Source organism: Rhinolophus sinicus, linkage group LG11 (genome assembly GCF_036562045.2).
Source record: "Rhinolophus sinicus isolate RSC01 linkage group LG11, ASM3656204v1, whole genome shotgun sequence".
Classification (NCBI taxonomy): Eukaryota; Metazoa; Chordata; class Mammalia; order Chiroptera; family Rhinolophidae; genus Rhinolophus; species Rhinolophus sinicus.
Window position 1 is genome coordinate 53,533,533 of NC_133760.1, and position 27,954 is coordinate 53,561,486.

General features: G+C 40.5%; 1 protein-coding gene and 1 long non-coding RNA gene across 10 annotated transcripts in view; one reads left to right on the forward strand and one right to left on the reverse strand.

Moving 5' to 3' along the window:
- The window catches only part of PRKAG2 (protein kinase AMP-activated non-catalytic subunit gamma 2), a 189,673-nt gene extending 170,955 nt beyond the window's left edge, over nt 1-18,718 (forward strand). For all 9 annotated transcript variants that reach the window (XM_019712807.2, XM_019712806.2, XM_019712808.2 and 6 more), the window contains 8 exons: nt 1,634-1,679; nt 3,306-3,360; nt 4,400-4,526; nt 7,264-7,429; nt 7,705-7,742; nt 8,825-8,971; nt 15,004-15,097; nt 17,574-18,718. In XM_019712807.2, the coding sequence (XP_019568366.1) occupies nt 1,634-1,679; nt 3,306-3,360; nt 4,400-4,526; nt 7,264-7,429; nt 7,705-7,742; nt 8,825-8,971; nt 15,004-15,097; nt 17,574-17,605 (705 nt within the window). In that variant the 3' untranslated portion in view covers nt 17,606-18,718. The remainder of the gene's footprint in view (nt 1-1,633; nt 1,680-3,305; nt 3,361-4,399; nt 4,527-7,263; nt 7,430-7,704; nt 7,743-8,824; nt 8,972-15,003; nt 15,098-17,573) is intronic.
- A 6,277-nt stretch (nt 18,719-24,995) lies between these two features.
- Nucleotides 24,996-27,849, reverse strand: LOC109435171 (uncharacterized). Its single transcript, XR_012490295.1, has 2 exons — nt 26,500-27,849; nt 24,996-25,939 (listed from the first exon to the last, which is right to left on the reverse strand). It is a non-coding gene; the product is annotated as an uncharacterized LOC109435171 (long non-coding RNA).
- Nucleotides 27,850-27,954: the final 105 nt, after the last annotated feature.

A 27,954-nucleotide genomic window follows, 5' to 3' on the forward strand; every position in this document is an offset into this window, starting at 1 on the left:
AAGTATTCCGTATTTATTTCACGTGATATATCTGATTTCTGAAATACTACCAATGCAGGTGAATACTGGTTTTCCTTATAATGGTCATAGCTCTGCTTTGGACTAGCAAAATTAGCACAGAGTATGATTGTTAAGTGGTTAGGTTTTGATAAAATGCAGCTAAACCTCACATAACAAATGTCAGCAATAGTTCACTAAATCAAAATTTCTAAAATTCAGTTGTGTTTTAACATACAGTCTAATTTTTCTTAATACTTGAGGATACATGTTTTTTTTCTTCCATGTTTCACTTCATTTTCTGATTATGAACAGAAAAATGCTATTGTAAAAGCTATGGCTTAATTTCATTTTCTAAATATTTATCATTAATATATAAAAACACAATTGATTGTGTTTTTATTCTGGACCTGATTCTATGGACTGATTTTTTTCTCCAGTTTATAGGTTACGTTTTCCTTCTTCTTACAAATCTAATAATTTCTAATGGATGCTGGACATTGTCACTGTTGTGTAGCTGAATATCTGTACTAGCTTCCATTAAAGAGTATTGCAGTTTGGGCAGGCGCTTAATCTGCTTGCAGGTCAGCTGGATCCTTTCGAGGTTTTGTGTTTTTAAGTTTTATTGAGATATAATTCATATTCCCTTTTTTTCACCCATTTAAAGCATGCAATTCATTGTCTTTTTTATAGTCACCCACTTATGCCGCCATCACCACAGTCAGTTGTAGAACATTCTCACTGTCCCTAAAGAAACCCCACACCCCCTACGCCCCATCACCTCCAACCCTAGGCACCCAGCAATCCCTGTCTGTGTGTATAGATTTTCCTGTTCTGGACATCTCACATAAATGGAATCACGCACTCGGGGGTTCTTCGTGACTGGCTCCTTTAAGCTTCAGGAGGCCAGGCTTGCTTATTGCACCCCCCTATAATGCAGGTGGATGGCGTCGTCAGTTTTTTAAAAGCTGAGTTGGGAGTGGGAGGCTGCAGAAGGGGTGGTGGCGAGCTCCAGTGTGTTGAATAGCAGGCACGTTATCTCATGTGTCCTCACAGAAGCTGAAGTTGGAGGGCCTTTGGAGCCAGTTGTTTAGGGAGGGACACAGATTCAGAGAGGCTGAGTAATTTGTCAATAGCAACTAAGAAGCGGTAAGGCTGGTGCTGAGATTTTAAACAGCTGAAGGCGCCAAAGTGACTTTGTATGACACCAGGCCATCTAACCTCCCAGGCATTTTTCCCTTTCTACCTCTGTAAAGACTGGGTGATACATATGGTCCAGACACCAAGTGATCCAACAACTTAATTTTAGCACATGATCTAACCAATTGCCCTTTCAAAATTAGAGATGATACAAACCTTCCGTATCCTCAAAAAGAAGGAATGAGTGTGTATGTCCGTGTGTTTTAAAATTTAAGTATCAGAAATTTTCAAATTAATGAAAATACAATATTATACTGGTTTATTATGTCTTAAATATATAAAACATTTATCTTGAAAGGTATTTGTTTATATTGCCAATATTTCTGAATTATCTTGATTGTTTCCATCTGCTGAATTATGGGACTCAGCAGCAGTTATGAAATCATTTCTTATATTGTATTAACATTTGTAAATGAGGATTTTTTCTTATCTTTAGGTACAGATTTATGAATTAGAGGAACATAAAATTGAAACATGGAGGGGTAAGTACTGTTGGGTGTTTAAAATCTTTTAATAGAAGAAAAAAAGTTCTACTTAGTGTGTTAAAATATGTTTTAATATCACAGATCCTTTTCTCTGCTTAATGATAAACTACATTAATTGAAACACTTATTTGTACCTTAATTTTGATAGCATGCCATCCTACTGTACATAGTATCTGTCCTCTCTGTTTAATAGAAATGTACAGAGAAGCTGTAGCGAGTCTTTATACCAAGGGTAAGCTAAGCAGCACCCAGGTCTCTGCCGGGGGCCTCCCCCCCAAAGCCACCATTCACTACCAAGTATTACTCCCTCAAAATGTGCCTTTGTATAGAAAACGCACCAAAGCAATGCCTAAGATTGACAAAAGCAAAGATCTGTTCTTACGTAAACTTAATAATTATTTCTTTACAAATTATGGAGAAACACGGGACAAGTGAATCCTAAACTAGATGATTTGCATCAGATAACATGAAAACAGCTTCAAAGTCGCTTTCTTTTGTTTGTAACCCTGAAGTGCACCCTTTATAATCGTAACACCCTTTTCTGACATGGAGCCACTTTTTAAATTCTGATTTCACAATTGTGAAATTGTTCTTTCTTAATGAGACCTGTCGTGCTGGATTGGTAGAGAGGGGACCAAGGACACGAGCAGAAAGGCACAGATACAGGCGTGGGATAAGAAGGGCTGAGGCGGGAGCCTGCGTAGGTGTTCAGGGAAAAGCCTGGATAGAAGTGGAGGGACCAACTGAAGGCAAATTTTGAATTTAAAATTGAAATTTAGATTTGTACCTCCCATAATCTGCTTGGTATGGTGAGCAACCTTTGTGGCTGGCTGTGGAATCTGAACATTGGGTAGAATTCCCTAAAGACCAGGGCTCTTTCAATTTCATATGGTTTGATGGCTTTATTGATTCCTAAGCATAGTAAGTTGACACGGGGTCCATATCTTAGCACTGCCTTTTATGAAGTGAACATATAACTTAATACCCAGACAGATACTTCTGGTCAAATTCTACTGTGTAAGTAACGGTGGATTAAGTATATTTACATTTCGACATTGCATGGCTATTCAGTAGTAATAATAAGGTCAGCACACCCTTGAATGCCGTGTGTATAGAAACCTCAGCAATTACAGTTGATCTTTACAAAGATAATTTCCACATACTAGAAAGATTCCTCAAGATGTAGTAGATTTTGAGCATTAGCTTGGTAAAATAAAACTAAAGAACAAAGTCTGTTACAAGTTTTGTTTTATTGTTTAACTTACAAAAATTGGTTTTAAAGGATTTTATAAAGACTTCATCTCTTGAAGGTGATGGTAACTTGGTAGAATTCTAGTGACCTCTGCTGGTATTGCTTTTTTAAATCAGATTTCTTCACTTTTCTTCTGATTTTTACATTTCTTGTCATACTGTTTCATTTTTCCACAGAGGCAACATCCTGAAAACAGTTTGGTAGTTGTTTAAAATAGCCATAACTATAACACAGTAGTTTTCAGTATATTAAATTTGATTTGGGTCTTTAATCCTTTTAATTATCAATAACTTGAAGGGTATTATAATTTATGTAATAACTGCAAACAGCAAATGTGTTACTAATTGCATATTTTCTTTCTATAAATACAGAGCTTTATTTACAAGAAACATTTAAGCCTTTAGTGAATATATCTCCAGATGCAAGGTAAACTTGTAAAGTTTTTCTGTTTTGCAAACATTCATTCATTCAGGTTCATTTCCCTTGTTATCATGTTTGATTGATTTTTTTTTAACATAGATAAGAGCCAGCCTCCTTGATTCCAAATATTAGACTCGATGAATCGAGAGACAATAGAAATCACAGCCATTCTTGGGGCAAAGGATGGATAATGGACTAGGACGATGGTCGTACTGAGTAGCTTTGAGACCCAGACCACTTGCAACAGGAAAGCATCCAGGGAGCTTGTTAATACTGCAGATTCCTGGCTCTTCCCCCGACCTGTTAAATCAGTCTTTGGAGGACAGTGCCCAGGAATGTGCAGTAAAACAACTCCCCCAGTGGTTCTGACATACACTGAAGTAGAAAGATCAGTCTCTGTTAGACACTGGTCCAGAGGCAGTCAAAAGGATGGGCTGCCTTCTCAGTAGTCATACATTTTGTTCTTCTAGCAGCCCTACATTTTGATCCAAGCTTTCTGAAAGGCTCTGGTACATTTCCAGAGTTGTATGAAAGCGTTCTTAAAACTCTAGAGCACTAGTGAGAAAAGTGAAATCCTGATTTTTATTATTTTATCTCCAAGTCCCAACAGACAGACCCACCATGCCGCCTGGTTGGTGGTCACAGGAGAGGCCGGAGTGCCTGGAAGTGAGCTGGCCGAGCAGGGAAGCAGCCAGCAGGCTGTGCCATCAGCGGCCAGTCCACCACAAGGCTAGCTTTCCCCCCCCGGCAATAGTAGCTTCTGTCATTTGTCAACTAAAAACATTAAACGCGCTACTAAAAAACTGCCAAAGTTTTGTAGCTCACACTTGTATGTGAGATTCATTAACGTAGATGGTGAAAAAAAAATTCAGAAAAATGTACTGAGATCTCTGATTAAAACTTTTCCAAAACACTGTTTTAAAAGTCAACCAACCTTTATTATTGTAACATAAAAACACTGAAAATGCTTTTAAAGCAGGGGTGGTCCAGAGTTATCTCGTTTTTCTCTAAAGCCTCCTAACAACTTTAATGGCTTTTCCCGCAGCCTCTTCGACGCTGTATACTCGTTGATCAAAAATAAAATCCACAGATTGCCAGTTATTGACCCGCTCAGTGGGAATGCACTTTACATACTTACCCACAAAAGAATCCTCAAGTTCCTCCAGCTTTTTGTAAGTAGTAGTCAGTGTTTGTAAATACATGGTTGCATCTACTTTAATTTACTTCGTGTAAATTGGTTCCTGTTTCCTTTGGTAGTAGAAGAAATGATTAGTTTTGAGTCTCTACTTCTAAACTTCAGTTTCTTGACTTACTATTTGAATTGTACATTCTCAGAGTGGATTCCAATTAAAAAGCAATCACCTTTCAGTGCCAGTATCAAATTAGTAAAAAACACTTGGCATTCTCAATTTAAATTGGAATCTTTTATCACCTAAAATAGGGGAAATAAAGCAATTTGCAAGTCAGTCTAATTAAGGAACTGCTATACAAGATAAATTGAGCCCAATATTTATAGCAAATTCCTCATGATGCTTTATTGGTATCATGGTTTTGGAAACATATATTGAAAAAGTACTGTCCTCAGAGTTAACTACTTATTAACTGCAGCAGTAAGAGGAAAACCCAAAGCAAATAAAATTTTGGCGAGAGACTACTACCATGTTGATCCAAATTAGGGCTATATTTTCTGTAGGTTGTCTCAACTGCGTTTGAAATGAGATGGCTGCATAATCATCCAAAGTTTAGACCCTCTTTGGTTGGCCTTGTGTTAAAGGAAGGACCAGACTGTTTACAAGAGGGCTTTACCTTTTTTTCCCTTTTGACTGCGTGCACTCAATTTGAGGTTATAAGTAATTGGTCAACTGGGACCAGTAGGAGACTTCATTCATGGTTCAGAAGAGATCATTTGAAGAGTCTTTTGTAAAAACTACAATTTAATAGACATGAAAAGTCGACATCCAATTACTTCCCATTTCCTTCTCCGCAGCTTCAAATAAAGAAATAGAGTGGCATTCTGGTGACGCAAGCAGCCAAAGCTCCTCGTTCTAGAGCACTGCCATTTCTGCTGGACAGATGCTCAGAGGGCTTAGTTACTGGGAGCAATCACCTGTCCATCAAACAGTCCCATATTGTAATAGTCAATGTGTAAAAATAATACTCTTAATGAATAAGTAAGTGCTAAGAAAGAAGATAGGAAGGAGAAGAGTAATTTATAGAACAGCATGAAGTTTGGTAAAGGGACAGTCTAGGGAAGAAGAATTAGGGACATATCGATATTGTTGGTCAGGCTTCACATCTGTCATGCACAGGCGCTTGGTCTGTTACGGGCTACAAATGCAGTTGCCATGGTACTGAGGTTTAATGCCCGGAGCGGGGCTGGGCTCTTAACGCAGTTAAGGGGCCTTAGAGTAATCACTGTAAAATAATATTAATCACGAGAGCTCAATACTATTGAGCATTTTACAATACGTCAAGCACTGTCCTAAGACTTCACGATAAATGTAATTCTCACCACCACCCTCTCAGGTATGTATTTTTATTAATCCATTTTATAAGTGATGAGACTAAGCGAAGTTGAGTAACTGCCATGTCACTGCTGGTGGTGGTGGTGGTGGTGCAGCGTCTGAGCCAGCAGCCCTGCCAGGTGGCGTGTTAGCTTCTCTGTGCAGGGGCGCCTGGCTCAGAGGGCTAAATACACCCCGAGTCTCCCAGATGCTGAGTGGTTGGGTTCCAGCCCATTTCCACACCACGCTGCTGCAGAAGAGGAGAGACAGTTTGAGACAGGCCTCTGGTGTTTTTCTCTTCTATAAAACGTCGGGGAGGTGGCTTCTGCTGGTACTGTCTTATATTTGGGCCAACATGGTAATTAGAATCATGCTATTAGAATATTCAGCTAGAGGTTTTCAGATCAAAACACAGAATTTTAAAGAAATTTCAATCTGATTTTTACTGGATTGTGAAATCATTTTCTGAGAAAAAGTAGCATTACCCTTGGAGACATGTGACAGTGGCCTAAGTGTACAGTATGGATTGGAACGGGTTATCCAGCACCCAGATGGCCCCGATGACCTAATAGGTCTCTTTTTTTTCTCTAAACTTCTAGGAGTCTCATGATTTGAATGTTGATGAACTCTTTGACTTGAACATTTTGTTTCTTCTAATTGTTCATCTTTTCCTGATAATTATAAGGTACACCAGGAGGATGGAATCAACTGTACCCTTTATAAAAGGTGGATTTTTGAAACCATAGACCTTATTTTGTTTTAGTCAAACATGATCCTAGACTTCTCTCTTCTGACTTATCCCTCCTCCTTTAAAACAGCCTGTGGGGGGGAAAAAGTTAACTTTTAAAGATTTTTTTTAACTGTTTAGTTGGCTTGTCCTTTATTCTTAGTAGACAAAAATTGGAGTCCTCCAAAGGAGAATTCAGATGTGGAGGTGGGATGGTGTGAGGCCTAGCTTGGCAGCTCAGACAGCCACCATCGCACAATTGGGTTGGAAATGTGTGGCTTCTTAAAGAATACTGCCTGACAATGAGCCACAAGACCAGGAATTTAACATGAATAATTAAGAATAAAGGCTTCTCGGTGGCTTCTGGGTCTTCATTTCCAAATAGATGTGTTGTACCCTTCTGCCCTCTTTTTCAGTAGGTGAAGAGAAGGGGAAAACATTGCAGTGTTAGACCTTTGCAACATTTTACTAAGTAGTGAAATGTAATAGACACATAAACTGGTTTGAACAAAAGATAATTCTTACGTGTCATGTTTTCATATGAATTCAGACATCCAGGTAGATGGTTAGGAAAGACCAACTTTAATCTGTTGCACATAGCTTTTCGTTCAAGTGTGGACGTATGAACAGGGACAGGTCCATGTGGGCTCTAGAGCATGTGTGTCGTCCTCCGTTTAGATGTGTGACATGCCAAAGCCTGCCTTCATGAAGCAGAATCTGGACGTGCTGGGAATCGGGACCTACCACAACATCGCCTTCATCCACCCGGACACACCCATCATCAAAGCCCTGAGCGTGTTTGTGGAGAGACGAGTGTCCGCCTTGCCCGTTGTGGACGAGTCAGGTCTGTGTGTGGCCATAAACAGGGTCAAGTTGCTGCTAAATGACCTAGCACATGAGATGGGGGGGGTGGGGGGGAGAATGAGCTCAGCACCACGGAGCCCTCAGGATAGTAAGAATTGTAAAGCGGCTTATTTTCTCATTTTCTATTAAGATATGATTGCATGTCCATTTCAAAATAGACAAGCTTATGTCATTCCTAGTGATTTCCTAGCTAAGATTGATTTTAAATGTTTTTTGTTTCTAAGACATTATCCTAACATGTATTTTCATTTTTAGGAAAAGTTGTAGATATTTATTCCAAGTTTGATGTAATTGTAAGTATTTTTAATTTTGTTAAACCTGTCATCTAGAATGCCTTTAACATTTGTTAAATAGTCTGGTTTTTTTTGCTTTTTTCTAATGGAATGATTTCTAGCTCTTTCGAGTATGAGGATCTTATAGGCTCCCCATAGATAACTGTACCTTTAATATTCATTGGTTTAGTGATGAATTATAGATTCGTAGCATTTTATATTTAAACGGTCATATTTCTATGTAGGAGACATTATTTATTCCACTAACAAGCATGTGTTTGGTGCACACATGAACTTGTAGATACTGGTCACATACATCCCATTGTTTGATGATTGGGGATAACTGTTCTAGAGAAGACAGCAAATTTATTAAATAGAGTTATATAAAGTCCTAGTTTTTAATCCCTGGTTGAAATCTACTAGGTTGATTTTGGTGCCGTATCTTCCCACTCAATGCTTTTTTTCCCATTCATTTTAAATGCACTTCCTTAGAGTTCTACATTATTTCTAAGAAAGGGAGCTGAAACTCTGATAGCCCCCCATGTGCACACCATTTTTTGCCATAGTATTGACCCCTGCATGAAGTATTGTTTTATAGCTGTCTCAAACCCTTTTGTTTCATCCTATTCTGCCTAACATAATAGACACCAAAAAAAAAAACCAAAAAAAAAAACACCTGGCTTATTGGAATTTGGTTGAGTGGGACCTGCTAAGTAGATGCATCAGAACCTGAGGGGCCCCTAGGGGGAGTCCGCAGATGCAGCTTCCCCAGCCCCACGGCACTTCTCACCCTGTGGTAGTCAGTCCGCCTCTCAAAAGACTTGATTCGTTGAGGTATAGAGCCTTGTAGGGTAAGAATGGGGGCGTCTTTGACAGCACATGCAGCCAGAACTTAGCAAGGTTGCTTCATGATTAAGGTACACCTTGTGAGCTTTAATCATCATTGATAAGATAATGGCATGTGATAAAGCTGGAATGGCGGTACTAAATTAAGATTAATATTAATGTGCTTAAAAATCAGGTTGCTTTAAACTTACGAATTTTGGTCATTAATATGAATGGAAATGAAAGGATATATAATTGATTCTGTTACTTTATTACAGAACCTTGCTGCTGAAAAAACATACAATAACCTAGATATCACAGTGACCCAGGCGCTTCAGCACCGTTCACAGTATTTCGAGGGTGTTGTGAAGTGCAGTAAGCTGGACATCCTGGAGACCATTGTGGACAGAATAGTAAGAGCTGAGGTGAGATGGTTGCACCAGAGCCCCGCCCCCCACGCCCCTGCCCCCCACGCCCCTGTACCCCCCACACATCCCTGCCTTACTGCAACAAGTGCAAACTAGGGATGGTGCCTCAGGAATTTTGAATCACAGGGACGGCCCCTGGGGCCGCCTTCAAGTTCAGTGGCAGGTGTAGTTTCCCTGTTCCGGAACCTGGCACGTCACTTGGCACATAGTAGGTCATCTATAATTGATCACTGAATGGAATTGAATTTCTAAGTCCTGCTGTCATACTTGAATCAAATAAACTGGTAAAAATACATTCATGGTTTAAACCATACATAGTTGAGGAAACAAAAGTCCCAAGAGTGTTAGGTCCTGCTAGGGTATCTATGAGGTTAATGTTAAAAACCCCTCTCTCTCTCCCGATTTAGATGGATAGTAAATGTCTAGTAACTTCGTCTACTAACCCTCGGCACTTGTGTCCTCTTAGACTTACTGCCTGTCGGATTTTTGAGTATACTTTGCCTAACACTTTAAATAAAAGATGCATGAGATAATTTTATAGCATATCTAATTCAGTATACCCATTCCCCAAGTCATTTTTTTCCTTTCTTATTAGACAGGGAGAGGGATAGTATCCTGCTCAGCACTCTTCAGTACTAAAGGATGCAACTGTGTTCCTTCTGGAGCAACAACTAATAGGCAAAATCAATTCATAATGATGAGTCTGCTTTATGCTTTGTATTATAAATGCAAGAATACAGTCCAAGGAGAAAAGTACCTGATTATTTTTTAGGGTAATAACAGGCAACCTTAACTTGCTTTCTGAAAGTTATATGTGTAGTAGTGGGTTGCATCAGGCGCCATCATGATAGAAACCCACCCTGTTTACCATGTCTGTTCAAGAGTCCCTCCCTGCCCCGTCCTCTTCTGAGGTGATTCCCCCGGCGTCAGCTGTCACAGCTTTTAATGTCTTTCACTAGCATCTCTTGGTGTTAATATACATGCATATACATAGAAAAGAGGCTAGAAAAACACACACCACTCTGCTGCCAGCGGCTGTCTCTGGGTGGCGGAGTTCTGATGGTGCCAAAGCTCCTCCGTGTTGTTAAGCTCTTGTGTGAGCTCGTATTCCTGTCACGTAGAAGGAAAAGTAACTGGCTGGTCAGTTCATCTGGTGAACAATAGAAATTTCATTGCAATATGAAATAGGTTATTGAGGAAAATAAAGATGGAATTGGACAGTTTTCTCAAGTTATGCATCTTGATGGTTTTCCTCATTAAAATAATTTCTTTCACCAGGTGACTTCTCACTGGGCGACAAAGACCAGTTTTTAGCTTCTATGGCTCTTGCTAGGAGAAGGGTATGGAGTATCAGCTGTGATTCAGTTTGTTTATATGCCATAAATGTCACACAAGCTTTTAGATACCGCAGACAAGGAACAGTCATAAAATTTAGACTCAGCAACAGATGACAAGAAAATATTTTTGGTAGTCACCTCTATCTGGTAATTAATTCTCCAGATGAAAGGGTTTTTCCTTGACCTTCAGTAATTCAAAACTTAATAACAAAATGTGTCTCTTACAGATTCTAAAGCATGCTCTGTCCTAGATGTAAACTGTCATTTTAATTTATAATTATAGTTAATAAGTAATTGTTATGTCACAGGATTATTGAAGAACCCAGTCTTTTTAGAGACGTATGTTGATTAGCATGAGAAAGATGACAAAGTGATTTTTTTAACCTAAAGCAAGCGATGATGTCAAAAGCAGCATCAGCAGGGTCTCACTCCGGAGAAAACCCAGAGCGGTCCAAGATGGCGGCGTGTGAGGGGACGCTGAACTTGCCCCTCCCACCAGCACACCGAAATATATCCCTGTACATAGAGCAGTTACTCCTGAGTGACAACTGAGGGCTGACTGAACAGCTTCTGAGCAGCAAACGAAGGAAAGGGACTGAATGGAGAGGGCAGGGACACTGCAGGAGCTCTCCCGCAGTGCCAGTGAGCGCCACTGGTCACGTCCCCTCACCTCAACAGGACAGGCAGGACCTCTGTCGGGAGCTCCGGCCTCTCTGCAAGGTCATTGCAGCACGTTCCCAGCCACACTGCCCAGAGCCCATTTTTGCTCCGAAGAAAGGGAGCAAGCAGGATCCACAGGGCATCACCACACACACCTGGTCTCCCTGCCCAGCGCTGCTCCAGCCTGGCAGGCCAGCGCCCCAGGTATAAACTGGTGTAGCAACTATGGAAAACAATATGGAGGTTCCTCAAAAAAATTAATAGAATTGCCCACCTGGCTCCAAGCAGCTTGCCCGAACCACTGGGCGCACACAGCCTACGCAGAGGTTGCTTCTACACAGGCCACTTTTTTAAGACTGAGAGACAGCTATTTTGTCTAATTCATGTAATCAAACATAGAAAGTCAAACAAAATGAAAAGACAGAATGTCTTAAATGAGGAAAGAAGAAAAATCCCCAGGGGAAAAAAATACCCTAAAGAAATGGAGATAAATCATTAGCGTGATAAAGAATTCAAAGAAACCGCCATAAGTCCTAAGGATGCTCAGGGTGGAATAGAAGAAACCAGGGAAGAACTTCAACAAAGGCTTGGTGTAGTAAAGAACTAAGCAGAACTGAAGAATACAATAACAAATGGAAAACATACAGGACTCAGCCTCAGACTCGCGAATACAGAAGAATGATCAGGGACCTGGAAGACGGACTAGTGGACGTCGAGCAATCAGAACAGCAAAAAGAAAACAGAATTTTAAAAAATGAGGATAATTTAAGGAGTCTCTAGCACAACATCAAGCATACAAACATTCACATTGCTGGGATCCCAGAAGAAGAAAGAGAAAGGTACATAAACTTGATTTGAAGAAGTAATGGCTGAAAACTTTCTTTACCTAGGAAAGGAAGCGGACATCCAGGTCCAGAAAGCACAGTTTTCCAAATAAGATGAACCCAGAGACCCACACCACTACATACTGTAATTAAAATGGCAAAAATTCAAAATAAAGAGACAATTTTTAAGGCAGCAAAGAAGAAAACCACTGGTTACTATGACAAAGGAAACCCCATAGGGCTATCAGCTGATTTATCAGTGGCAGCTTCAGAGGCCAGAGGGAGTGATAGGGCATCTTTAAAGTGATGAAAGAAAGGAGTGTACAACCCAGAATAATTTACCTGGCACGGTTATCATTCAGAATTGAAAGAGATAGTTTGCTTGGACAAGCAAAAGCTACAGGAGTTTATCATCATTACAAGAAATATTAAAGGAACAATGCATTAACAAGAGTATTCATCACGACCAAGTGGGGTTCATCCCTGGGGCACAAGGATGGTTCAACATCCGCAAATCCATCAATGTGATCCATCACATAAACAAAATAAAGGACAAAAATCATATGATTATATCAATTGATGCAGAAAAAGGATTTGACAAGATACAACATCCATTTATGATTAAAACACTTAATAAAATAGGTATAGAAGGAAAATAACATAATAAAGGCCATATATGACAAGCCCTCTGCTAATCTCATAATTAATGGTGAAAAACTGAAGCCCTTTGCTCTACGTTCAGGAACACGACAGGGCTGTCCCCTATCACCTCTGCTTTTCAACATAGTGTTGGAAGTCCTTGCCAGAGCAATCAGGCAAGAGAAAGAAATAAGAGGCATCCAAATTGGGAATGAAGAAGTTACATTATCACTCTTTGCAGATGACATTATGCTATATATAGAAAACCCTAAAGACCCCACCAAAAAGCTATTAGAAACAATCAACGAATACAGTAAAGTTGCTGGCTACAAAATCAACGTACAAATGTCCATTGCTTTCCTATATACTAACAATGAAATCTCAGAAAAAGAAATACAAAAAAACAATTCATTTTGCAATTACAGCAAAAAGAATAAAATACCTAGGAATAAACTTAACCAAGGATGTGAAAGACTTATATGCTGAAAACTATAAGACATTTTTGAAAGAAATTGAAGAAGACACAAAGAAATGGAAAGAAATTCTGTGCTCAAAGATTGGAAGAATCAACATAGTTAAAATGGCCATATTACCGAAAGCAATATACAAATTTAATGCAATCCCTGTCAAAATCCCAATGGCATTTTTTAAAGAAATAGAACAGAAATATTAAAGTCTTTTTTAAGCAGAAAAGGAAAGTCCATAACCAGAAATAAAACAACATCTCAAGGAAGAATATCTCACAGGTACAGACAAATAGTAACTAGAGCAATTCAGACATTTAAAAGCTACTACAAAGGTTAAGGACTTAAATGTAAGACCGGGAACCATGAAACTTCTAGAAGAAATCATTGGCAGTAAAATCTTTGACATTGGTCTTAGTGATCTTTTTTTTTTTTTTTTTTTTGATACGTCTGCTTCGGCAAGGCAATTGCAAAAGAAAAAATACGTGGGACCACATCAAACTAAAAAGTTTCTGCACAGCAAAGGAAACCATCAACAAAATGAATGGACAACCTGAATGGGAGAAGCTATTGGCCAATAATACATCCAACAACAGGTTAATATGCAAAATTTATAAAGAACTCGTACAACTTAACACTAAAAAAACAAACAATGCAATTTAAAAATGGGCAGAGGACCTAAATAGACATTTCTTCAAAGAGGACATATAGATGGCCAATAGACATACGAAAAGATGTTCAACGTCACTAATCATTAGAGAAATGCACATAAAACTACAATGAGATATCTCACACCTGTCAGAATGGCCATCATCAAAAAATCAACAAGTGTAGGTGAGGATGTGGAGAAAAGGGAACCCTCATACATTGTTGGTGGGATTGCAAATTGGTGCAGCCACTATGGAAAACAGTATGGAGGGTCCTCAAAAAAATTCAAAATAGAACTACCTTATGATCCAGCAATTCCACATCTGGGTATTTATCCTAATCCAAAACACTAATTTGAAAAGATACGTGCACTCCCATGTTCGTTGAAGCATTATTTACAATAGCCAAGATAAGGAAGCAACCTAAGTGTCTATCAATAGATGAATGGATAAAGATGTATGCGTGTATACAATGGAATATTATTCAGCAATTAAAAAATTGAAATCTTGCCATTTGCTAAACATAGATGGACCTAGACGATATTACACTAAGTAAAATAAATCAGAAACACAAATACGGTATGATTTTACTCGCATGTGGAATCTGAAAAAAAAACAGACAAATGAATAAACTAAACAGAAACATTCATAGAGGACAAGCTGATGATGGTCGCTGAAGGGGAGTAGGGTAGGGGACTCGGTGAAAAAAAAAAGAACAAAATATAAAAACCACTTCCCCCTCTTTCCATGTCCTTCCTATGCCTTCCATTGTGTTTGCCCTCCGAGGTAATTGACTGGAAGCAAGTTCTAAAGCTTTAAATCCGTGAAGCGTGCGGCTTTCTCATTCCTGTCCTGCTTTAAGGATGCTTTGGTATAGTAATACCTCAAAACATTCACTCATTTATAAAAGACTTTCGAGTAAAAAGAGATGTGAATATAATCCATTTCACTTTATGATGGTTCATTTCTCCTTTGAATATTGTTATTAATATATAACTTAATAGAGAACTTCATAGAGAAAAGACAGGATTAAAAAATAAAAAACATTGTAAGGGCAGTAACCTATTACTTAGTTTCAGTGCTCATTTGACCTTCTTTCCCATGTAAAACAGTATCTGATACTTATCAGAAACGGATACTTTTAAAAATTTAAAGCTGTTTAAGAGAATATACATTTACATTGTACTTAATGTTTTGAGTTGTGTCTTTCACATACTAGCATTTGAAACTTGAAGACTCACCAGGACAGGGCTGGCTAGTTTTTCTTAAGAGTCCAGCAAATCAGCATTGTTTCAACATTAGAGCCAAAGACCTTTATAGGGTTCTGTACGCTGTGACTTTCTCTCATTTGTGGGATGGATTCATTCTATAGTATATGAAAGAGAGTTTTTTCTAATACGGGTTGTAAAACTTTTTGTGTAAACTTTCTCATATGGCCCACTTTTCTCTCGTTTGCAGGTCCATCGGCTGGTGGTGGTAAATGAAGCAGACAGTATCGTGGGTATTATTTCCCTGTCCGATATCTTGCAAGCTCTGATCCTCACACCCCCAGGTAGGGTGGCCAGCTTCTGACCTTCACCTTCTCACCTTCACCACACCGAGTTAGACCTGCAGAGCACAGCAGGCAGCTGTTTCCCCACCTCCCACTTACTAGTCCTGGCTTTCTGTGTATCCTCTGAAAACCATGTGCATTTTCTTTGTGGTTTTAAAGTTCTCCCCTCCTACGGGGTGAGAGAGAAAAGTTTATGGGAAGTGTTCTGACTTAGGCGTATCAGTGCCCTGACAATCGAGGATTCACTGCCTTGTGCATCGTAGCCTTTTCCATTAAAAAGCTAAGATCTCTTCAGTTTTGCTGTATATTTAGGACTAACTGGAAAACAGGAGGGAAATTCTTTGGGTTCTAACTATTGAAACCTTCATCTACCCTTTAAAAAGAAAATAAGCTTTCTAGTGTTTTAAGGATACAAAACAAAAGACCTAAACACAAACTTTTTCATTGACAGTATATGGAAATTATATTAACTACCGAATAGTGATGGCTGACCTCATTTTCTGCCAGATTCACTCTGAGCGCAGAGGGGAGGAGGGGACTTGGGGAAGGCGGAGTTGGGGTTTCCTCCCTATCACACGGTTAATAGTGGGCTGGGCTGAAGGGGTCCTAAAACCACCAGCCCTCCCTTCCTTTCTCCTTTCCCCTCCTCCTCTCCCCACCCCCATTAAGTACAAACAATGCAGCCTTGGGCCGCACAGACCACAGCCAAGACCGAGGCCCAGATGGGAGGCTGAGTGACGGGAGAGCGAGTGACGTGCCCTTGGAAATTAAGCATTAAAGTGTGCGCGCACGACGGGATTAATTTTCTCGCGTTCAGAAATCAGACCAGCTAAGAGTAGTTTTAATATTGACCTGTAACCTAAGGAAGCCCCGTCTCTGGTGAGAAAGCATCCCATTAGCTGAGAACACGAACGGCCTTCCTGCAGTGGAGCCAGAGCAGCCCGGCAGCAAGGACCTGTCAGAAATGGGCATTGAGGGGCCCACCCTACATCTCCTGAATCAGAAACTACACGTGGCCCTGGTGCAGCCACTTTAAAACTTCAGATGTTGGAGAACTTGAAACGCATATCATCTTTAGAATGATGAAATGTTATAAAAGCCGAGGTGAATGTCAGGTTGTTCACAGCCGTAGACGGGGCCTCATCCAAACCTCTGAGCAGGAGAATCGCCAGGTTACTTATGTCCGTCCAGGGGATGCTACAGGCATTGACCATGGACGCACTTTGACAGTGGCCGACCTCACCGCGGCGTCGAGCAGGAGCAACCCGGAGGGATCACGTTTACAGCCAACGACACGTTAGGAAGAGGCCTGCTCTCTGGGCAGACTCACCTCCATGGTCACCTAATCTGGCACTTTCAGGAAATGACACCCCTTTTCAGGACGCCAGCCCTGGACCAAGGCACAGTTTGCCCAGTGGGGTCGGGCTCACTTCAGCTGGTCTGTCCTTGCCCCCAGGATGCTCTGTGCATCGCAGACTCAGTGCACAAGTCAAGTTCTCTAGCCTCGCTGTGCCTTCGTGTTGCAAACCATAAGAACGTTGGGCTGGATAAGTTGAAACTTCCATCCAGATTTGATATTTCAGCAAATCAGTCGTCAGTGCCGCTCGGCAGGCAGGAACCTGTTGCGCCGCTAGCACCTGAAGTGTCTGTTACCGGAGATGATGTCATAAAGATAGGGTAACACTGTGTGCAAAACGCTCTTCGTTTGGGAAAGTGCTCCATGCTCGGAATGACTGGGTAACTAGTGAACACTAGGAAAGCTCTCTTGGCACGCAGGGACCGCACGTCCCATCGGCAGCTCCTTCTGACTGCACTGGGCACGAGAGCTGGCCTGGTACGAGCATCAAGCGGGGGAGTCCAGCCCGGAGAGCCCAGCCAGGTACTCACACTGTCCAAATGAACCTGAGCGTCTACACATGCAATCAGTGCGTAAGCAGTGATGGTGGCAGCGACAATTTTGTAGCCCCTTTTTTCAAAAGCCTGTGTCCTCTGGTATCTGATGAGAAATAGGGCAGAAGCTGCTGTGATGAGAAAAATGGTAGCAGTCCCTACCAACCCATTTTAAAATATCCTGGCCAGACAGGAGTAGGTGTTACATGCGATTATCCTGAAACACGTTCTGATGCTTCTTTTTACACTTTTACAAGTATGTGCAATGGGAATACTTTGCACCTTCACTGAAACGTGAATACATTTCTTTTAAAATATTTTAGCAGAACCCTTCTCTTTCCCAAGTTAAATCCTGCGTATTTAGAGTTACAGTATATAATACAGATTCAAAGCATGCTGCAGTCATGGTAGGTGTGGCTGGGGGGCTCGGATCCCACCTCTCCATCCCCACCAGCCTCTGGAGCGTCCTACTGAGGCACTGCCAGGTATGTAGAAACCACCGAGGTGGAGAACCACTGCTGCTGTCAGGGAGGGCCTGCAGCAGAGTTTTACGGTGCTCTGAAACTTTTCATTTTCCCTCTGACAGGTGCCAAACAAAAGGAGCCGGAAACGGAATGACCGCTGTGAATGGACAAGCCCTTGTAGAAGAACTTGAACCAAGATTCTGGGTCACGCTTTGCCTCCTGAACACTGACCACAACAGAAGAGAGGAAAATGGCTAAGAATGTATATCAGGCTTTAGTGATGGGTGTTTCTTCCAGTGATGTGGAAACTAAGCATAAAAAAAGGAAAGACTGGATGTGTGTGAAGATTCGGGCTTGCATTAAAAGACTGTTTTCAGACCTTTGTCTGAAAGTTTTCGAATGCTGTATGTCATTTAAGTGCACTGTATCCTGAAATGTTTGATCATTTTTCATTTCAAAGAATTCACTGGTATGTAACAGGTAATGTGACATAAGGCGAGTGTGTGGCATATTCAGATCTAGTGCCTTATGTCAGAACTCAGCGCTGTGTCATCACTACTGCCCATCGCAGCGGGAGCGTGGACTTGTATGAACGGACACTGAGCTAGCGTGTGAACGTCTTTGAATCTTTACCAAATCAGTTTGTTTTCATTAGATTCGTTGAACAGCTGTAATTTGAAGATAAATAATTACTTTTTAAAACTTTAATGACAGTTTTATGTCTAAGTGTTCTGAACTGTCGTGTAAACGAGACTGCTTTACAAAAGCTTTATTTATTTTTACTTTCATGCAATTTTTTTACACATCTTTTGGTGGGTAAATGTCACCATGCCCATTAATAAACCATTGGTTGTTATTTTTAAATGGCAAATTTCTCATTATTTAAGTGTGGATCTGGAAAGGGTGTGACTTCTAAAATAGCCGCTGTTGGGATTTCAAAGCGGAAGTTTCTAAAGCACGTGTGGAAGCCGCTCTGCTGGACCGCGAATGGGCAGCGATTGGAGGAAACAAAGTGCCGGGGAGATGTCTATTTTTTTCTTGTGTACTGAAATGTAAAATCATGGTGTCTGTATGACTGCTGATGCAATCGTTTGTCTAAATCTTATTGTGGCATATACAGTATTGTCATACAGTTGAAGAGAAACAATGTTTCCTAATGTAAGTGCTCTGAAAATGTTGACACTGTATATATGAGTATAGTTTGGTTTTTTGTTTTGGGGTTTGTTTTTTCAGATTGAAAAATTAAAATAAATCTTACTGTCTACCATTTTGTTAAAGAAGTTCTTTAAAATACCATGCATTTCAGCATATATTAAAATTCCTCATGTAGTTTCCCACTTAGATATTTCTCTCCAAATAAAGGAGAACATGAATTCTCATATCCTTTGCTCCATTATCAGAAAAAAACCTTAATGATTTGATTACTAAATTTTCTATTAAACAGAACATATTTCATTAAAAATTGCCATGTAGATTTCCTTGTGCTTAGATGTCATTTTTTTCAATTCTTATTAGGTCAAATATGACAGCATATATATATATATATATATGTGTGTGTGTGTGTATATGTATATATATATATGTATATATGTACACATATATGTATGTATGTGTATGTATACACACACTCACACACACACTGAGGGTGCCAAAAAAAATGTCTACAAGTGGACACTTTGGTCAGCATTGCTCAAGCAGTAGTTCACTGTAATCAGAAGTGTCTGGACGCTGATGGTAACCACTTTGAGCACCTCTTGTAATTGCAGAAGTTAAACGTGACTTGTATTCATCTTTTGTTCTCAGTATATATTGAGTATTACAATTTTAATACAGTTTTCCTTTCTTAAAATGTGTATACACTTTTTTGGCACCCTCTTATTAAATTATAGACATAATTTAATTCATGTCTAAAGATTGTATTAATCTAATGACCTTTATTTAATATTAGCTAGCAAGTTACTCATGAGCGTCTACATCTCAGCAAACACCGAGATAAAGCTACACTCCTAATCAGGGTGGAATATTTCAGTTCTGAATGTATGTATTACTAAGCTAAGTTCTGTAAGGTAATCCATTTCTCACCCACAGCACAAAGCTTATTCCCAAAATTCTCCTGTTTCACTGTTAACTATTTGCAGATGACGTGATTAAATATATATAGAAACCCTACAGTCTCCACCAAAAGAACTTTTAGAAACAATAAATACAGTAAGTTGCAGGGTGCAAAATTTATATACAAAATTAAAAATTATATAACTAACAAATATCAGAGAAATGAAGAAAACTCCCATTTATAATTAACAAAAAGAATAAAATACCTCAATAAACTTAACAAAGGAGATGAAAGACCTGTACACTGAAAACTACAAGACATTGTTGAAAGAAATTGAAGAAGACACGAAAGGAAAGATATTCCATGTTCATGAATTGGAAGAATTAACATTATTAAAATACCTATATTACCTAAAGCAATATACAGATTTTATGTAATCCTTATCAAAATCCCAATGGCATTTCTCACAGAAATAGTACAAAAATCCTCAGATTTGTATGGTACCACAGAAGACCCTGAATAGCAAAGTAATCCTGAGAAAAAAAGAACAAAGCCAGAGGTCTCACACTCTGACTTCAAACTATACCGTGTTTCCCCAAAAATAAGACCTAACCAGAAAATAAGCCCTAACATGGTTTTTCAGGATGACATCCCCTGAACATAAGCCCTAATGCGTCTTTTGGAGCAAAAATTAATATAATACCTGGACTTATTTTTGGGGAAACATGATACTACAAAGCTACAGTAATCAAAACAGTATAGTATTGGCAGAAAAACACAGACAAATGGAACAGAATTAAGATCCCAGAAATAAACCCACACATATATGGGCAATTAATTTTTAACAAAGGGGCCAAAAACATACACTCAAGAAAGGAAAGTCTCTTCAATAAATAGTGTTGGGAAAACTGGAAAACCACATGAAAATAATGAAACTAGACTGACACCATACACAAAAATTAACTCAAAAATGGATTGAAGACTTGAATGTAGAACCCAAAACAATAGGATACATAGAAGAAAACATGGGCACTAAACTTATGGACCTTGGTCTCAAAGAGGTTTTTGTGAAATTGACCCCAAAGGCCAGGGAAATAAAAGCAAAAATAAATGAATGGGAGTACATCAAATTCAAAAGCTGCACAGCAAAAGAAACCATCAATAAAACAAAAAGGCAACTGAACGAATGGGAGAAGATATTTTCAAACAATATCTCCGATAAGGGGCTAATATCCAAAATATGTAAAGAACTCATACAACTCGACAACAAAAAAAACCCAAGTAAAAAATGGGCAGAGGACCTGAAGAGACACTTCGCAAGAAGACATACAAATGGCCAACAGATATATGAAAAGAGACTCAACTTCACTAGCTATTAGGGAAATGCAAATCAAAACCACAATAGGATACCACCTCACACCTGCCAGAATGCTATTATCAATAAGACAAGAAATGACAAGTGCGGGAGAGGATGTGGAGAAAAGGGAACCTTTGTACACGGCTGGTGGGAACGTAAATTGGTGCAGCCTCTATGGAAAACAGTATGGAAGTTCCTCAAGAAGTTAAGCTGCCACATGACCCAGCAATTCCTCTTCTGGGTATCTACCCCAAAAATTTAAAAACATTTATTTATGAAGATATCTGTACCTCCATGTTCATTGCAGCATTATTTACAATAGCAAAGACATGAAAACAACCTAAGTGTCCTTTGATGGATGAATCGATAAAGATGTGGTACGTATACACAGTGGAATACTATTCAGCCATAAAAAAGATGAAATATTGCCGTTTGCAACAACATGGATGGATCTTGAGAGTATCATGCTAAATGAAGTAAGTCAGAAAAGGACAAAAACCAAATGATTTCACTCAAGTGGGATATAAAACAGAAAGCAAATCAACAACAACAACAACAAAATACAAACAAACGAGAAAACAGGCTCATAGATACAGACAACAGTATGGTGGTTTCCAGAGGGGTAACAGGATGCAGGGAGGACGAAGAGAGTAAAGGGGGTCAAATATATGGTGACAGGAGACTAGACTTAGGGGGGTGAGTACACACTAGATTAGACAGATGTCATAAAGTTATACACCTGAAATTTATATAACGTTATTAACTAAAGTTACCCCAATAAATTTAAAAAATAATATTTTAAATGTAAAAAAATTGTCCTTTTTGAATATTTTTACTGTTTACTATATAGCAACTGAAGGACAAATTTTCTTGAACTATAGGCAGCTGGCTAATTTTATGCTTTCATTAAAAACTGTATGCTCATGGAAAGAAATTAACAGCCAAAATTTCTTGTACACAATAAATTAAAGCTGGCTTCTTTCTTATAGTTTATCTGGGCACATCACCATTTTTTCTTTTTTTGTTTTTACATCCAATCCATTTTGTAAGTTTCCTGTTTGACCCCGACCTTGGTCCTGCTGACATCCAACCAACAAAGGAGCTTAGACCAAGCCTGGCTCTGACTAGTCCAGGGAAGACTTCCGTACAGCATGCTGAGGCCAGACCACTTTCTTCCTCCAGCCAAGAGCTGCCTCTGAGGCTTTTCATTGGTTCTTCTCCAGCTGGCTGTTCCTCTCTTCTGTTAACAAGTAAAATCAACTGTAGTTGGTTTTCTTTTCTTCTGGTTGGTTTTCTTTTTCTCCTTCAAGGTCAAGCAGTAAGAGCCTTCCCAGCTTTAGAAGTTGCAGGATGGAAACCTTTTAGTTCAGTGAAGCATCTGACACACCTTTCATCTTTGTGTTTTGGTTGACTTCCTTTAATTTCAAAAGATTCATGTAGTTAATCTTTCCTCCATCAAAATCAAAGAAAAGTTGGCCTTTCCTTGGAAATGAAAACTTTAACGAAAACCACATTAAGGAACAAGTGACAAGACAGGAACTACTATTATGAAAGACTTAAGGGAAAAGTAAAATAGCAGAATAATTTGAAAACACGGTTGAAAGTTTAGTATCAAATCATATACTGTATGTCACACTGAGGACAGAATCAGACATTTAATCCAATCCCAGAAGAGAAAAGAGGGAAAGCAAGAGAAAGGGACAGACGACAGGCTGAGCCCCCACCACCTGTTAGCTCACCCGGCCCTCAGCTGGCCTTCACGGCACAGGAAGTAGGGTAGCTTGTCCGAGACTATAGATTTTAAGAGGGGGTACTTCAGAACTAAAGGCATTGCCTCGGTGAGAGACCGTTTTTGGAATAAAACACCACTCAGTGTTTCTTTTTTCATGATTGAAGATACAAATATATCTTGCTAAAGACTGGGAGTCTGAGCCAATTGTGTCTTGTCCTGGGGCAAATAAACACGATACTTCATGGTGAAATGTGGAGTGCTTCCCCTGTAAGATTAAGGACAAGACAAAGGTATCTGCTCTCATCACTTCTCTGCAGCATCACAGTGCAATAAGGCAAGAAAACTATATAAAAAGCACCCAAAATAAAAAGAAGTAAAAATTACATGATTATGTAGAAAAGCCAATGGAATCCACAAAAAAAAAACTAAAAGTGGTAAGTGAGTTTCGCAAATTTTAAGGATACAAAAATCAATTGTATTTCTAGCAGCAAGCAATCAAAAATTAAAAAAAAAAACAACTTAAATCCCATTTGGAACAGCATCAAAATATATGTATAGCCTGTACACTGAAAAGTACTAAATATTGCTGAGAGAAATTAATGAAGACCTACATAAATGGGGTAATTAATATATTTGCTCATGGGTCTGAAGACTTGATGTTGCTAAAATATAAATCCTCCTAAAGTCGATTTATAAATTCAAAACAGTGCCCGTCAAAATCCCAGCATGTTATTTTGTAGAAAGTGACAAGCAGATTCTAAAATTCGTACGAAAATGCAACAGGATAGTCCATGACTCGGTAAGTACTGAAGGAGATGATGAGCCTGGGGCTCAATGTACCAATCTCTTAACTTTTTATACATGCTTGAAATTGAAGAAAAAAAAAAAAAACGTTGCAGAAAAATTTGTAACGTCTTCCAAAACGTCTGTTTTGGATGTTTGTTACAGGGTACTTATTATATCATGAGCTAATATCAAGGTCTAATTACATGAAGTCATCATTAATGCTAGTGGATGCGAATCCATATTTTAAATACTCCTCTTGTTAATTTTTACGTTTTTGTAAAATTTTTGTCACATGTTTAAATTATCGGGTTTACCTTTAATGTAGCTGATAAAGAGCTCATTCAAGGAAGAGGTGCTGGCTCTCCCATTTTTCTTAATGTGTGCTCGTATTGTGTTTTTATTCTCATTAATTCATGGTTTCTTTGAAGAAATCTTCTAAGACCAATGACCATTTTGTTAGATTTAATTTAGTTTAACAGAACTTACGTAGTAGATTCTGTAATTCCTCAGAACCAGATGCATGAAAAGCAATACATTATAATATTCTGAACATAAAACAGTGAGGGCACTACTGCTAACCCCTCCCTGTTGTGGAAGTGTCACCCAGGATACCTCTCAGACCAGTCATGACCTGGCACCATCTGTCTAGTCATACAGGCTATGAGGGTGCCATGGTCAGTCCATACATTACATATAGTAAAGCTCAATTCTTTATTTTTAAAATAAAAATGTTTTAAAAATAGAAGTTCTATTTTTTTTCTGCACACCAATGAAAGAAATTCCAACACTGAGACAACCCTTCACACAGGAGGAGGAACCAATAGCGAACATGTCCCTCACCGGTAATTATAACATCCTTCGGTGGCCACGAACACTGTGACTAAATGCCACATCTAAGGCACATCTGCAGAACGTAGGTAACCCAAGCCTCACTGGCATGAGCCATCCCTTGTTTTATTGTAAGGAATTGGCCACTTGCGTCTTCCTGAGCATCCCCCACGTGCTGTCATCGCGCAGGCTTTGGCACAGGAGTTCTGCTCCAGCCATGTGACCCTCAGAAGACTTCCTCTGCTGGGCACGGCAGCCCCTCTGCTGGTGAAAGCTGCTATCAGGTGCACTGGGGCTTGGGGGCTTGCATTTCTTCCACAGCCCAGCAGAAACTAGACTCGAACTTTTAATGAAACTTTATTGAGAATTTTATAGTTGATGTGTTAGTTTTCTAGGGCTGCTGTAACAACATACCACAGACTGGTGGCTTAAAATAAAACAAATTTATTCTGGAGGCCAGAAGTCCCAAATCAAGGTGTCAGCAAGGCCACGCTCCCTCTGAAGTCTCCAGGGGCGGATCCTCGTCACCTCCTCCAGCTTCTGTGAGCCCAGGCATTCCTTGGCTTGTGGCAGCATCACTCCCATCTCTCATCACGGGGCTGTCTCCCCTGTGTCTGTGTGCCTGTATCTCTTCTCTTTTGAGGACACCAGTCATACTGGATTAGGGGCCCCTCTACTCCAGTATGGTCTCAACGAATTACCTCTGCAACAGGCCTATGCCCAAATAAGATCACATCTGAGAGGGTTAGGACTTCAACATATCTTTTTTTTTGGGGGGGTGGGGGTCAGGGGAGGGCACATTCAACCCCTAACAGTTGAGAACAATTTACAACTACTGCATCAGCCTGGACCTGTCCTCAGAGCTCCTTCCTGAGGCAACCTCCTCCGCCATGCATGTCCTGCCTACGTAGACTTAGGCTGGCTGACTCACGCCCCTCTCCTGGGAGCACCCCGTGCAACTCCACACCACAGGTTTGGGCCAGACTGATTCCTGGCTTCAGAGAGGAGGAGATTCTTTCATCCCAGTGTTACGTCGGGATTTGCCTTCCCCAGGATGTCCTCATACTAGGACGCTGAGGCAGGCTTACTAAGGACCTGCCGAGGAAACCAGGACCGCCCTCCACAAGAGCAGGATCTGTCCTCTGGACTCCAACAAGATGACCATACAATGAAACGACCTTGGCCTGTATCCCCAAACCTGCACTGTTTGATTTGAACAATCCCCACGTGAGACATAACAGACCAGTCTGGTTTGGCTAATCCAAGAATAAGATGAGTCTGGTTCTTTTCCATTCATCCTCTAACAAACACTTAAAAAACTAAACACTTTCATGTCTACTTTCATTTAGGGGTACTCTTTCCCATGTAAAAAAGGTAAAATAATTTCACAAATGTCCTTTCAGGAAAAAACAAGCATTCTTTCTCAATGGTAGGGGAAAAAGGAAGTTTTGTATATTACCCCTGGGAATTAAAAAACTATGTTGGAATTAGAAATCAGATGTCATTGGACTTGTTAATGCTCACAGCAAGTTAAATGACCCTATGATAGTGGACAGTTCCAGCTTCAAATAACTTCCATTAACGTCCTCATCAACCAAGGCAGGCGGTTTAGGCCAGCGGGAGCTTCCGGCCCATCTGCAGGTTTAGTATGAACTCTTCACGCGAGCGATGATGGTAATGAGCTGAACCAATCATGTCCTCTCTCTGGAATTTAAATGGAAGAGACGGAGTTCTTGGTTCCCAGGGAAACAGAAGGCAGTAGAAGAAAACACAGAAGTTAGCATGCAGAGTTCACAAGACAGAGCAGCCCTGAATAGAAAGAAGCAAAAGTTCCAGCTGCTTAAAAGGTTAACAAGTGAGCTCATCAGTGGAACTATTTTGCATTTAGAAGCAAGTCCACTTCTCCCACCCATGTTCCTGTTAAGATTTGGCTGCAATCAGTTACTTCTATGTGAATTCATACCATCAATTCCAATTATGTTAGGTAATCTGAGTCATTTCTTAAACCGAATTCTCCCCATTCTGGAATAAAGGAATCTTCCAACCTCCTGGGTCTGACTAACCTTAAAGGGCTTTAAGACAATTGGAACATTTCTTAAATGAATTTGGGCTGGACAACTGCACTTCTTGACCTGGATTCCTAACATTCCTACACTAATGCAGTGCATTCAAACTTTTTGAGGCAACCTCAGTAAGAAATAGATTTTACCATGGGACTCAGTACACAATACATGTATACTACATCTGTAAATATATATCCACACAACAAAAACGTCATGAAACAATACTTACTGTAGGCAACATACTATTTTCCATTCTGTTCTATTGAAAAACAAAAGAAAAGAAAAAAGAAGGTAACACCCACTAAGCTGATTTCACAACCCACCAGGGAATCGAGTACTATCAGTTCAAAATACTGTGGTTGAGGATATCCAAACCCACAGGATAAAAATGATACATTTCCCTGGAGAGTCCATTTTTAGACCTGAAGTTTTTACATATTTCAACTAATTATAGAGTAGAATGCAAAAATCCATTGAGATAAAACACAGAATTTCAAAGGCATTTCTCACAGCTGGATGCCTGGAGCTTCAATCTGTAGACAGCCCCCTCCCTGCAAGGAAAAAATGCAGATGCCCCTTCTCCCAGGAGCACGTGGGCGGGGCAGAGAAGGATCAGCCTTAAGGCCAGTGTGCTAACTCAACAGGCGTATTTATGGGACAGTCACCTCTAAATCTTCATACCCAGGAATCCAATTTTGCCGCTCGGCGTCCTGGGGTTCCTTCTCTGTGTTCACTGGAAAAGGCAAAAAGCCAAGCGTGACCAGCAAGTTGTCCCACTCAACAGCTCAACACTGTCCAACAGCCGGAGGACAACAGGGGACATTCGTACGAGTAGCGGGGTATCTGCTTTGTTAGCAATCGCCAAGGGCAAGACTATCTACCACGCTGGAAGTCTCCCAACTGTCCTCACTTCCCAGGCCTGGCTTTCCCCTTCATTTTCCATGACGGTGGCCCCGGGCTGCTGTCCCTGCACTCAACATTGGTGCCCCGCCAAGGGCTCTTCACCAGCACCAGGAAAAAGGGGTTGTCAGTGCGCCTTTTGTGGAAAAGACTGCAGCGTCCGGAGAGGTCAGCCCACACCGGAGAGCGAGCCCAGCGGCCCGAGATCGCCGTCGGAATGACGGTTCTGGAACGTTCGCAGCCAACAACAGCTAGTGTTTTAAGTTTGTCCACTGAGCTGTGCCGCGTCGGCACGTGGCAGGGTTGAGACCGGAGCTGGGGACACGCACACATTTTGAATGAAATGAAAAGCATTTTGAATTAATGCACTGTCCATTCTTCTCACGGCCCCTCACCTTGGATGACGTTTAGTCACCACGTACATCTCCAAACCCAGACTTAAACGCCATTAGCTCAAAGGGGCCTTAAAAAAACACAGCCAACCCACGGGCCGGGAGGTAGCAGCCACGTGCCTCCCGTCTCTCGCCTTTTAACGGCTCGGTGGGAGCGAGTCCACCAACCGCTCGTCGTTTCGCCAATCACCGCGCCCCCCACAGCTTGCCCCGCCTCTCAACCTGCTCTAACCAATCACTGGGAAGCTAGCTTCTCTCCGCTCCCGCCCGCCCCCCACCCCTGCGACTTCCGAAGCCTTCAAACCTCACTGGCGCACAACCGCGCGGTCGCAGCCTGATTTTATTTTTAGCTCCAGGGCGAGCAGCCCCGCCCTCAGGCTCCGCCTCCTCGC